The sequence below is a fragment of the Ovis aries genome, chromosome 15 (genome assembly GCF_016772045.2).
Source record: "Ovis aries strain OAR_USU_Benz2616 breed Rambouillet chromosome 15, ARS-UI_Ramb_v3.0, whole genome shotgun sequence".
Classification (NCBI taxonomy): Eukaryota; Metazoa; Chordata; class Mammalia; order Artiodactyla; family Bovidae; genus Ovis; species Ovis aries.
The window spans coordinates 21,217,081-21,229,632 of record NC_056068.1 but is presented as its reverse complement, the minus strand read 5'-3'; the positions used below and the strand labels follow the sequence as shown (position 1 = coordinate 21,229,632).

General features: G+C 41.4%; 1 protein-coding gene across 1 annotated transcript in view; it reads right to left on the bottom strand.

The window, feature by feature from the left end:
- The window catches only part of POU2AF2 (POU class 2 homeobox associating factor 2), a 48,266-nt gene that overhangs the window by 32,752 nt on the left and 2,962 nt on the right, over positions 1-12,552 (bottom strand). Inside the window, exon 2 of the mRNA XM_042232911.2 lies at positions 5,279-5,388. Coding sequence (XP_042088845.1) covers positions 5,279-5,388 — 110 coding nt within the window. The remainder of the gene's footprint in view (positions 1-5,278; positions 5,389-12,552) is intronic.

Below are 12,552 nucleotides of genomic sequence, written 5' to 3'. Positions count from 1 at the left end.
AGCTTTAAGCCAACTTTTTCACTCTCCTCTTTCACTTTCATCAAGAGGCTTTTTAGTTCCTCTTCACTTTCTGCCATAAGGGTGGTGTCATCATTAATACACTATATTTGTTTTTCTCTTTCTGGCATTTCATTCTGTATAATAGTCCCTAGGTTCATCCACCTCATTTTTATGGCTGAGTATTATTCCATTGTATATATGTACTACAGTTTATCCATTCATCTATTGATTCTTCTTCTTTTAAATTTTACTAATGATAACTGAGAGTTCACTGAAATTTGTTGATATTGTTAAAATTTTTCAAAGAACAGTTTTTATGAAATGTCATTGAAATAGTGTAATTGAAAATGGTGCAATATAAACTTACATCAAAATTCTAAATATACATCTTTTGGTGCTAGGAGATAGTGAGTGGCTCCTATTTTGAATTTTTCTAGTCGAAAATCTAGTAGTGTAGTAAAGAGTAATCCAGAAAAAATTTGAAAAAATAAAAAAGGAAGCAATTACTTAAAAACAGATATACATGATAATAGTATGAAACCACAGGATTATGGCTAAAATGAACAGAAGTGGTTTTAAGTTCAATCTTTGGTGAAAGTCTCTTTTGAGGCAAGAGATTTTTTTTCCCTCTTTGATTCCTACTGCAAAAATGTGAAAACATTTCATGGTATCAAAAACAGATGTTCGTGAAAGAAACTGTGGTAAAGATGAGTCAACATAACCCATGTTAACTTATCCTAGGGCTGTCACAGACAGCAGAACAGCAATTTGGGCATCAAATAGATGCTTCCTAGAGAGTACTTATCTAAGGGACACAGTTTTCGTATCTGTGTACTAGTTTCCTAGGGTTACTGGAAAAGACTATCACTACCTGGGTGGCTTAAAAACACCAAAGTTTATTCTTTCATACTCTGGGAAGTCCAAATCGAGGTGTTGGTGGCACTTGCTTCCTACGGGGCCTGGAGGGCAGCGCCCACTCTGGGTCCTCCAGCTTTGGTGTCTGCCTGCCTGCCTTCCTTGCTGCATAATCACGTGGTCCCAACTCTGCGTACTTGGTCATGGGCCACTTCTTCTCCTGTGTATCTTCTCTTCTGTATGTTCCTCGCAAATCTCCCTTCTGTAGGGTACATGGGGGTGCATTTAGGGACCACCTCTTTCCTAAGAAGGTAAGTGCTTTCACTCAAGATCCTTTACTTAATCACATATTTTGCCACTTAAGTGAGCATTCACAGGTTCCACAGGATTTGCTGTAGAATCTTTTTGTCTTCTGGCCTGCATGTGTGCTAAGTCACTTCAGTTACATCTGACTCTTTGTGACCCCACGGACTGTAGCTCACCAGGCTCCTCTGTCCATGGGGTTCTGCAGGCAAGAATACTGGAGTGGGTTGCTCCTCCAGGGGATCTTCTCAAGTCAGGGATCAAACCCACATTTCTTATGTCTCCTGCATTGGCAAGTGGGTTCTTTACCACTAGTGCCACCTGCAAAGCCCTTTTTTTTGATCTTGGATGATATTTACAGTAAAACAGTATGGTAGGGCCTCCAATCTCCTCAAGTTAACTTTGACTGGTTATTACCCACATTATCAGTAGCAAATTTTGAACACGTGTTAGGATGACTTTCCTATCTGAACTTATCTAAGATATCAGACTCATTGTCACCTAGTGAACTGGGATGAAAAAGGATGAAGTGTCAGTATTACTCAAGCCATCAGAGCCCTGGAGGTGCTGTCAGTAATGTGACTCTCCATGTTTCCTGCTCATTGAGTTGTGTTTACCACAGGGACAGAAAAAGTTAACAGTCGGTGATTAATTATTATGCTATCTTTCTTGGAATATACAGATATTTTGGAAGAGTGGTTGAGATGAAACGTGAGCAAGTAGTTGGCAAAATCAATTCATGGAGATATCTAAAGTCCAAATAGTCAAATATTAGAACTGTGTGCATTTAATTATCCACATTTAAAATATCTTTGAAATGAAGATGAGAGTAAGTTACTAGCAGTGAGACACCGAGTAATATATGACAACAGGAAATTAGGGCTGAGTTCATACTGCCTGTGTACCTGATGCTTGAGAAGAATGACCACAGTCAGAGCTTTTTTTGCCCCTTTCCAGTCCTTTCTGTATGATATATTCTCTTATGCTTTGATTTCTTTTGCATGTGCTGTGGTCTGAATGTTCGTGTCCTCCCCAAACTCACTTTGAACTCCTAAGGTCCCATGTGATTGTATTGTATTAGAGGTGGGGCCTTTGGGAAGCGACTGGGTCATGAGGGTGGAGCTCTTATGAATGGGATTAGTGCCCTTATAGAAGAGCTCTAAAGTACTCCCTGTGCTCTTCCACCAAGTGAGGACACAATGAGAAGTCTGCAACCCGGAAAAGGGAAAGGGCCTTCACCATAGCCTGACCATGCTGCAGCCAAAACTTGGACCTCCCTTCTCCAGAACTATGAGAAGTGTTTTCTGTCCATAAGCTTGGCTTCCCAGGTGGTTCACTGGTAAAGACTTTACCTGCAATGAGGAGACACAGGAGATTCGGGTTCAATCCTTGGGTTAGGAAGATCTCCTGGAGGAGGAAATGGCAACCCACTCCAGTAGTCTTGTCTGGAAAATCTCCTGGGCAGAAGAGCCTGATGGGCTACAGTCCATGGGGTTCCAAAGAGTTGGACAGAACTGAGTACATATGCACACAAGCTACCCCAGCTCATCTATGGTATTTTGGGATGACAGTCCAAATGGGTGAAAACTGCATGAATCAGAGGATTCTACTCCAGTCCACATTGGTTCTTCCCTTTAAAAATGGTATGGAACTGAGTGTCAGAAGACTTGCTACTTATTAACTGTAACCTGCAAATAATCCCTTCCCTTCTTTTGTCCTTAACTTTTTCAGCTATAAAATGGAAAACCACGTCAATATCAGTCTCTCAGGGCTAGTGTGTCTGTCAAATGAGATAATACACAGGAAGTGCACTTTAAACTGTGCTTATGTAAATAGTGTCCCAGTACACATATCACGTGGCAATGCTGCCTGATCTTTTGTCTTGAGCATTCAGTGTAGTGCTTGGTTATATGGTCTTACATTGTTTAAATATATAAGCATTTTTCCTTTCCACCAGGTGATTTGATGTTTAATGGCAGAGACCATGTATCACAGGGTTCCCATACCCACTTCTGTATAACATTCACAGTGTCACTGGGCCAGTTGCAATAGCTCAGCAAATTCTTATCTGGGTAGAGATAAGAAACTTGGCTGGGGGGAGGGGGTTTGATAGTTGCTCTTTGCTCTGCCATGAAGTTCTTATACTGTGATGTGCAAAGAAATCACTCAAGGGGCTTGTTAAAAATGACCATTCCCTGGCCCCAGCCCTGTAATAACTCTATGTTCGTAGACATGGTATAAAGACAAGGAGTCTGCATTTTAAAATTACAATATAATATGACTTATTATTGTTTATATTGTTATGTCTTTTAAAAAAGCTAACACATCAAAAAAAATGAAAAAAAAAACACAGTCACAGAGCTTAAAAAATCATGTTAGGGAATTTTAAAATAAAAATATAGTTACTTCCACCATTTGAATAGGAACCTGTTTGTCTTGTTATATAATTCGGCCTGGTACAGCGCCTTATCATTGTGTGTGTGTATCCACGACGATGTAGAGGAGGGAGTTATGCCCTGACTCACACGGGGTAGACACACTATCAGCTCCTTGTCTATGGCATCATGCTCATTTTACTCTTATCTTCCCAACTGACCGCACACCTGGAACTTTAGCAAGTTTCACAGTCCTAGTGGTAGCGGTGGCCAAGCACTCCACATTGCATCCATGCAGCTGTGGTTCACTCAGAGTAGACTCTGAATTCTCTCTCTCTCTCAAGAGACTCAATCCATAGGGATGCTTTTAACTCACATCCCAGATGATCCTGAGGAAGTTCTAGAAGAAACATTGTACTAGGAGCAGACAAGAAGCCAATTATTCAGATTTCTGTTTATCAACCTAGCTCCATTTGTTGAACTAGAAGATAAGAGGAGGTTCTAAAGAAATGAAGACCCCAAAATAAAAGGGGTTCTTAGATTGCAGGAAATTGAATCTGGAGTCAGTTCACTTGAAACATGTCCCAGAAGTTTGACTCCACAGCAGTGTTGAAGCTAGTGCTGATGTTCGGAGCAGAACACACTAGAAGAACCAGTTTGCACTGCATCCCAGCTCCTGTGCTTGGTGCAGTATGTGGCCCCTCCTTTATTTTTGGTCATCTGTTCCCATGTCCTGACCCCAGCAATGCCCTGGGGGATGTCTGATATTCATGTTATGTTTCACCCAATAAGGTGAGTGATTATATACCCAACCTGATAGCCAACTGCTATCTCCATTCAAGAACCATTGTTGGAGATTTGGGTGTAACTACTTAAACATTTTAGGTATAGAGCGGAGCTATTTATGAAGACAAGGGTGACAGACAGAGATTTTAGACTTAAGACAACTCCTACCAGGATTTTAAAATCTGATTTTGCATGTTACAGAGAAGTTGTTTGTTCATAAGTTGCCAGTATCAGATTTAGAATAACATGGGGGTGAAGGTCTGCCTGCAGTGTGGGAGACCTGGGTTCAATCCCTGGGTCAGGAAGATCCCCTGGAGAAGGAAATGGCAGCTCACTCCAGTCTTTTTGCCTGTAAAATCCCATGGATGGAGGAACCTGGCAGGCTACAGTCCATGAAGTCGCAGAGTTGGACATGAATGCGTGATTTCCCCTGCTGTGAGTGAAGGTCAGCATTATTTCTACCAAATGAATCTTTGCTAGTTCCTGACTGGGGTAAATGGAAATGTCAGGATACATCATCCTTTCATGTCCATGAGCTGAAGTGGGCAACCTATAAACTCATAGAGCTCTTGGATTCCTTGCTCATAGATGGACAGATGTGCCACAATGCTAATAACAGTAATTATATAGTGTGTGTGCCAGTTCAATGGAGACCCCATGGACTGTAGCCCACCAGGCTCCTCTGTCCATGGAATTCTCCAGACAAGAATACTGGAGTGGGCAGTCATTCCCTTTTCCAGGGGATCTTCCTGATCCAGGGATCAAACCCAGGTCACCTGCATTACAGGCAGATTCTTTACCTTCTGTGCCACCAGGGAAACCCTGGCTAACACTTGCTATGGAGAATATCAGACTCGAGAGGTGAGAGACTGGTGTGAAGATAAAAGGAGGGGAGATAACTAACCTTAATAGAGGACGTAGTTCCCAAAGGCTTTAGAATGTATTTAACTGAGACTTACATTAAATCTTGAGTTACTTGTCTGCCTGGATCGTTTTTCTGCCAGTAGGTCTTTGACTGTGTGCTTCACTCTCACTCCTTGATAAACTCGTTTGCTGTAGTCTCCTGGGACTTAAGCAAATGCAATAGTAAGAATCAAATGTAGATGGTATAATTAGGTTAACTTCTCTAGGGATGTATTCAAGGGCTAATTTTTGTGATGTTATTTTCTTATTAGAATGGTAGACTTGAATTTGAAGTGGTTTCAACAGAGGTCATTTAGTCCTAGTGCCTGCTCTCTGACAGAAACTGGTCCAAGATTTGCTTAAGTGAAAGAAAGACTTCTCCTTCCTTTACACAACAGCTCCCCAAAGTGTCCTCTTTTCTGTATTTTTGATTTGCCAAGATTTACTCCTGAAAGATTATGACTTATGCTTTAATTACAAGATCAAGGATTGGATGCAACTTGAAATAGTGCTTAGGATACGATGCAAAAGTTGGATTTGCATGATTCAGATTATAGAGTGACATTCTTGCGGCATCATCTTCCCACCTGATGTGGGTGAACAGGTCAACTGAATTGTTTTAAGAAGATAATGTTCTAAACAAGGAAGTTATTTTTAATCTCTTCACTGCACTAATCCTTAATGTATTTTTTAAAAAATTATTTATTTATTTAGTTGCAACTAGTCTTAGCTGCAGCCTGTGGGATCTACTTCCCTGATCAGTGATCGAACCTAGGGCTCACCTGCATAGGAAGTGTGGAGCTTTAGCCACTGGACAACCAGGGAAGTCCCCTACTTAATGTATTTTTAACTTCTGAAATTAAATACAAGGCTACGTGTGTTATTTCATTTGATTCACTTCACAGATGAAGAAACTGAGGTCTGGGGCTAAGTTATTTGAAAGGCTTCATAGCTGCTAGTAAACAACTGAGCTAGGATCCAGATTTAGGTAATATTGTAGCTCTAATTACTGAAAAAAATCTTTGCTTTTCACTGCGACAAAATGACAGAGAGATAGCAGACAATAGACAAAAATATTCCTCCAATGTTCTGAAATTGGCACCGCTGCTGCTATAAGCAGTGACTTCATTGTCACTGAGGATGGTCAGGCAGGGACAGAAACACCTTTTGTCTGGAGTGTTAAAGAAAGCATTTAAGCACTGATTTAGCAGTTGAACTACAGTAATTATAAGATGTTTTCCCTCTCTGAACTCCTTGTTCTATAGTAGGTTGGTGGTTTCAATTAATTTTAGTTGAGGTGTTGCTGGCTTACCAGCACTTTCAGCTGGCACAGAACTCAGCATTAGTCTATACGGCATAGAACCAAAAAATCTTCTCTAGTCTAGGATTGACTTATGAGTCAAATCTTATTACAGAAAGAATAAAAAGAAGGAAAGAAAGAAGAAATCCAAACCAAAATGAGAGGTAGAGTGGACTGTTGGGTGAAAGAGGCTGCTGGCCTGGCGATCAGTGCTTGCTGACTTCATATGAGCCACTGACTTGGGAAAATTACAATTTCTCAGTCCTGTTTTTTTTCAATCTGTATAATGGGTATAATAATCTCTCTAAAACTGACTGCAAACTTTTATAAGATATGCATATGAAAATGTTACAGAAAGTACCAAAGTAAATATGAAATGTCTGTACACAATGAGGCAGACAAACAACAACAAAAAAAAACTAGGTTCTAAGACAGTTTATCATTCAATTCAAATAAAGTTCATATGCAATCTGATTTCGGCAAAACAAAGTTATTTAACTGATCCTTTGGGTCTTATTTTGACAGGATTTGGTCTATATATCTTTTAATTAAAGAGGCTTGGAGTATCTCTTTCAAATCAGCCTCAAACTGAAAGCTTAAGGATTTTATGTTTGTTCCAAAGGAATCTAAGTATTGCTCTTAGCATTGTGTCTGAGGCCTTATTTTGAGGGAAAACTCTAAGGGTACATTTATTCATCAATAATTTATTGAGTATTTTTTATGTGTCAGGCATTGTGTTAGAGCTGGGAATACAAAAGAACATGCTATCTTGTGGGAGGTAATACTCAATTATAAGGTAAATGTGCTAAGTACAAGTACAGAAGTATGCATGAACAGAATACTCAGAAAAACAGAGCGTCTCAATTCTTCATGAGTGTGGGGATGGATTTAGGGAAGGCAAGGTGATAGTAGAGGTAAGAGGTGGGTATGATGATAAATGGGCAAGAACGATCCAGATGTGGAGGGCAGCAGGACAAAGGCCTGGAGGCAAGACCAGAAGGAGGGAGAAAATGAGGCTGGGGAAAGGAAATGAATGGGCCTCAGTCGTGAAGTTTCTCGTGGGTAAAGGAGTTTGGACTTTATCCTGTCAGCAGTGAGCCATTGGAGGCTTCTGAGTATGGGGGTAGTGTGGTTAGATTTGCATTTGAGATGACTTTTCTAACAGCTGTATGAGGGGCAGATTCAGATTTAAGAATCACAGAGCCACAGGGAGAACAGTCAGCAGGATTCCAGGATAATTCAGCCAAGAGAAGTCTGAGTAAGGGTTGATAGGAGGGCAAGGAGAGGACAGCTTTGGAAATTATTATTTAGATGTAGGAGGGAAAGGGGAGGGAACATTCAAGGGTGATTCTCAGGCTTCCTCCATGGGATTGGCCTGGGTATACAAGCTTCAGAGCCATCATAATGCCCATAGTAATGAAACCAAGAAAGAGAATAAACTTTCTTGGAGTGTTTGCAAATTAGAACCATACCATTGTGCACGGGCTTCCCCCGTGGCCCTAGTGGTAAAGAACTCAGCTGCCAATGCAGGAGACAATCCCTAGGTGGGGAAGATCCCCTGGAGAAGGGCATGGCAATCCATGCCAAGATTCCTGCTTGGAGAATCCCGAGGAGCCTGGAGGGCTACAGGTCACAGTCAGACACGACTGAAGCAATTTAGCAGACATGTACGGTGGTGCACACAGAGACCATATGCTTCAGGCATATTGGGATAAATAGGCCAGGCTTCTCTCAACAGCTGAGAGGATCAATATTTTTTTTTCCTCTGCATTAATTTTATTTTTTTTTCTTTTTCAAAAAAAATATTTAATTGGCGGCTAATTACTTTACAATATTGTAGTTTTTTTTTTTTTTTTTTTCCATACATTGACATGAATCAGCCAACCAGAGTGATGGGATGGGGTGGGAGGTGGAAGGAGGGTTCAGGAGGGTCAATATTTTGGGAACTCCTACAGTGATGATTCCTGACACACTGGGAAGCTGTAGACCAAATGAGCAAAGATAGAAGCCTGGGGAATATCCGCATTTGAAGAGTTGTCAGAGGAGATGGAGCGAATCCTAGTGAAAAAGAAATGGTCAGAGAAGAACCAGAACAACAACAAAAACAACAACAAGAGAATAAGACATCACAGAATTTGAGGGAAGGAATTTTGAGAAAGAAGGAAAAAGAATGAGATACAGAAGAATTGTCCAGGAAGATAAGCACCACAAAACATCCATTGCTTTCATCCAGTGGTTGGTGTTGACTTAGCAAGATCAATTTTGGGAGGGTGAGGTCACCAGAAGCCAGGTACTAACGTCAAAGGCAGAGGTGGAGACAGGGAGACTACTTCTTGAAGTTTGAAGTAGAAAGGGAAACAAGAGGTTGGATGATCATTGGAGAGAACTACAGGGTCAAGGAGAGGTTTGGGTATGTTTTTATATCCCTTTAATGAATTCCTGGATAGGAGATATTTAAGAATTTGAACAGGAAGAGGGAGGGACTGAAGATTTAGGAAAGAGGGGAAAAATGATGGAAGGAGCTCTTCAAGAGGAAGCAAGAAATTGGGGTCAAGGGCACAAGCTGGCTTTCAACCTTTGAGCCTGGAATAAAGAAGGGCAGGGGAGGGGTGGTGGCTGGAGCATGTGGTCCGTAACTAAGACGCCTCTGGTGCCCGTCTAGCAGCCTGGTATATGAGAGTGATTCAAGCACTGAAACTGAGAACAAAACAGGAGTCAAAGCAAGACAGAAATGTCCAAGTGAGAGTACATATCAGTGATCCTCAAAGTGTGGACCTTGGGTCAAGAGCAATAGCACTGGCTAAGAATGTGTTAAAAATGCAAGTTCTCAGGTCCTGCTTCAGATACACTGAATCAGAAACTGTAGGGGTGGGCCCAGCAATTGTGTTTTAACAAGCCCTTTGGGTGATTTTGATGTTCTCTGAAGTCTGAGAACCAAAGATATACAAATGAGTAGGGATATTATAAGTTTCCCGTGGAGGCGGGTGCCAGCTCTAACCTAGGCTTTCCTAGCTAAGCAAAAAGGGGGAATGTCTGGCTGATTGATGGAGGTGGGGACTTGGGTCTGAGAAGTTTGGGGTGGATGTTGAAGAGGTCCAGGCTGATCCTTTGTGTGTTTGCAGACTCTTGTTTTTACTTTTTTGGGAAGGGCTTTTTAATTGATGGGTTCAATCTAAATTATTTATTTATGTTTTATGTGTATGCCAAAAAGCCTAGAGGAAATATACCTATTCTAAATAAGTTTAACAAATAACCACACGGAGACTAATAGAGGGATAAAATTCATGAGATGACAAACAGATCAAAACTTCTGAAGTTTTGCCATAAAAAAATCAGTCTTATGTACCAGTTGGCACTGACTTTAGTGCAAAATTTGGGGCTATATGCCACAGGGGATGCGAAATAAATTTAGAACTTATAACAGATGTCCTCAAAGACATCTTATTTTAGTGAGAGAAATAGACATTCACTTGTGAGGGATTAAGGGAGGGGGAAGAGTGTATTTTGGTTTGTTGATGAAAACTTTGTGGGAAGGGATGGGACTTCAGCTTGATTCAGACTGTCGTGGATAGGTTAGGAGGAGGGAGAAAGGTCTTGTATATTAGACTTGGCATGAGCAAAGGCAGAGGCAGGCAGGAAAGAGCAAGGCATGTGGAAATAAAGGGAACAAACTAAGGTCATTGGAATTAATAGATTTAAATGCCATCAATATATAGATGAAGTTCAGATGGGTACCCCTAGCCCAGACCTGTCTTGGACTTTAGACTTCGATGTCCATCTTTCTTCAGATGTATAGTAGACATTTCAAACTCCACATGCCCAACTCTGAACTTTGTTCTTCCCTCTATATTTGCTTATCTGAAACCTTCCTGTCTCAGTGATGGTGGTGGTGCTGGGCTCAGTCGTGTCCAACTCTTTGCAGCCCCATGGACTGTAGCCTGTTAGGCTCCTGTGTCCGTGGAATTTTCTAAGCAAGAATATTGGAGTGGGTTGCCATTTCCTACTCCAGGGGATCTTTGCAACCCGGGGATCGAACCTGCATCTCTTGCATATTCTGCATTGGCAGGTGGATTCTTCATCACTGTGCCACCTGGGAAGACCCCTTCCTATCTCTGTTGATGGCAACTCCATTCTTATTGCCCAGAAGCTATAGAGTCACTCTTGGTTCCTCTCTTTTCTCTCATACTCCACAATCCATCCTTTAGGAGTTTCTGATGGTGCCACCTATGAAATAGACCAGAATCTGTGGATTTTTCTCCAGCTCCACTGGTAATCTGTTTGTTAGTCACACAGTTGTATCTGACTCTTTGCAACCCCATGGACTGAAGCCCACGAGGCTCCTCTGTCCATGGAATTTTCCAGGCAAGAATACTTGTGTGGTTAGCCATTCCTTTCTCCAGGGGATCTTTCTAATCCAGAGATTGGACCCAGATTTCCTGCATTGCAGGCAGATTCTTTACCATCTGAGCCACAGGGAAGTGCCTCCCCGCGCCCCCCCCCCCCCCCCGCCACCACCTGCTGCTAATATCCAAGTACAAGTGACTGTCATCTCTCATAAAGATATTGCAGTAGCCTTCCAACCCATCTCTTTGCTTGTATTCTTCCTCCATCCCCAGTCAACACAGCAGCCAAAGTGATTCTTTCTAAAACAGATTCCAGTTGCCTCAGTTCTCTTCTCAAAACCACACAATGGCTCTCCATTTTACGCAGAGTAAAAGCCAAGGTCCTCAAGATAGCCGAACATAAACTTGTGCCCCCACACCTCTGATCTCATCTTGTGATACTATATGTACTCCAGACAGTTTCTGAAACACATCAACCACACCACTTCTGCCTTAGGACCTTTGCATTAGAGGCTGCCCCCTCTATCTGGAATATTCTTCCCTCCGTCACCCACATGACTAAATGCCCTTGTCTCCCTCAAGATTTGGCTCAAATGTCATTTTCTCAATGAGAACATATTTAATTTAAAGTTGCAATTACCCTTTTCTACTTTTTCTATGCTGCACTTGTCACTTTTTAAATATCCTATGTACTTTCCTTATTTATTAAGTTTATTGTTAATTGTCTCCCTTTTCCTTGCTAAAGTGTAAGTTCCACAAGGATGGGAATCTTTGCTTGTTTTAAGTCATTGGAACTTTTTAAGTGCCAATTCCTAGAACAGTACTTGGCACTTAGTAAAGTGAAAGTCATTCATTTGTGTCAGGCTCTTTGTGACCCCACAGACTATACAGTTCACAGAATTCTCCAGGGCAGAGTAATGGAAAAGCAATTAGCAGCCCTCAAGTAAATATTTGTTGAAAGTATCTTTTGTTGTTGTTGTTGTTGTTGAGAATAATGGAAACGTTGAATATCTTGAAAATCAGGCTGTAAAAGTCTATTCTTTAGGTTGTAGGTGGTGAACACCACTAATCCTTTTGAATAGGGGAGTATTATGACTTTACCATATTTAGAAAGAATTGGAATTCTGGGGGCAAGATTAATCTAAGGGCACACCTCAGGATGGGTTATGATGAAGACGCAGAGAGGATGGGAAATGATAAAACAGTGACAGGCTAGCCAGAAATTTTGGAAATGAACAGGAAAGGGCAGGTTTAAGGAATCTTAAAGGTCTTTTTCAAAAGAACACACCAACACACACACATTTATAGACACATACTACTATGATTAAGAAGAGAACCCAAGAAGCCAGGGAAGATTGGTTCTGACATGGGAAAAAGAGTTCAGTTTTGAATATGCTGACTCTGAGGTTGTGGTGGCTTAATCAAGTGAAATTACCCTTTGTATAGATGAGAACTTCGACCAGGGTTAGAATTGTATATCTAAGAAACCGCTCTAAAACTATGCTATCTAGAACTACGGAAATAAAGTTCTTCAAGAAGACTTTTTAGCAAAAGGAGTAGAAATCCAAGCCCTGGGAAAAGGTAATAGTTCTGATGCCCAGGGGAAGGCAGGGGATGGGGAGGGTCAAGGCAGACGCGGGTAGGGGACAGGGCAGAGATGTAGATATGTGAGGCTGTGGTGTGGTAG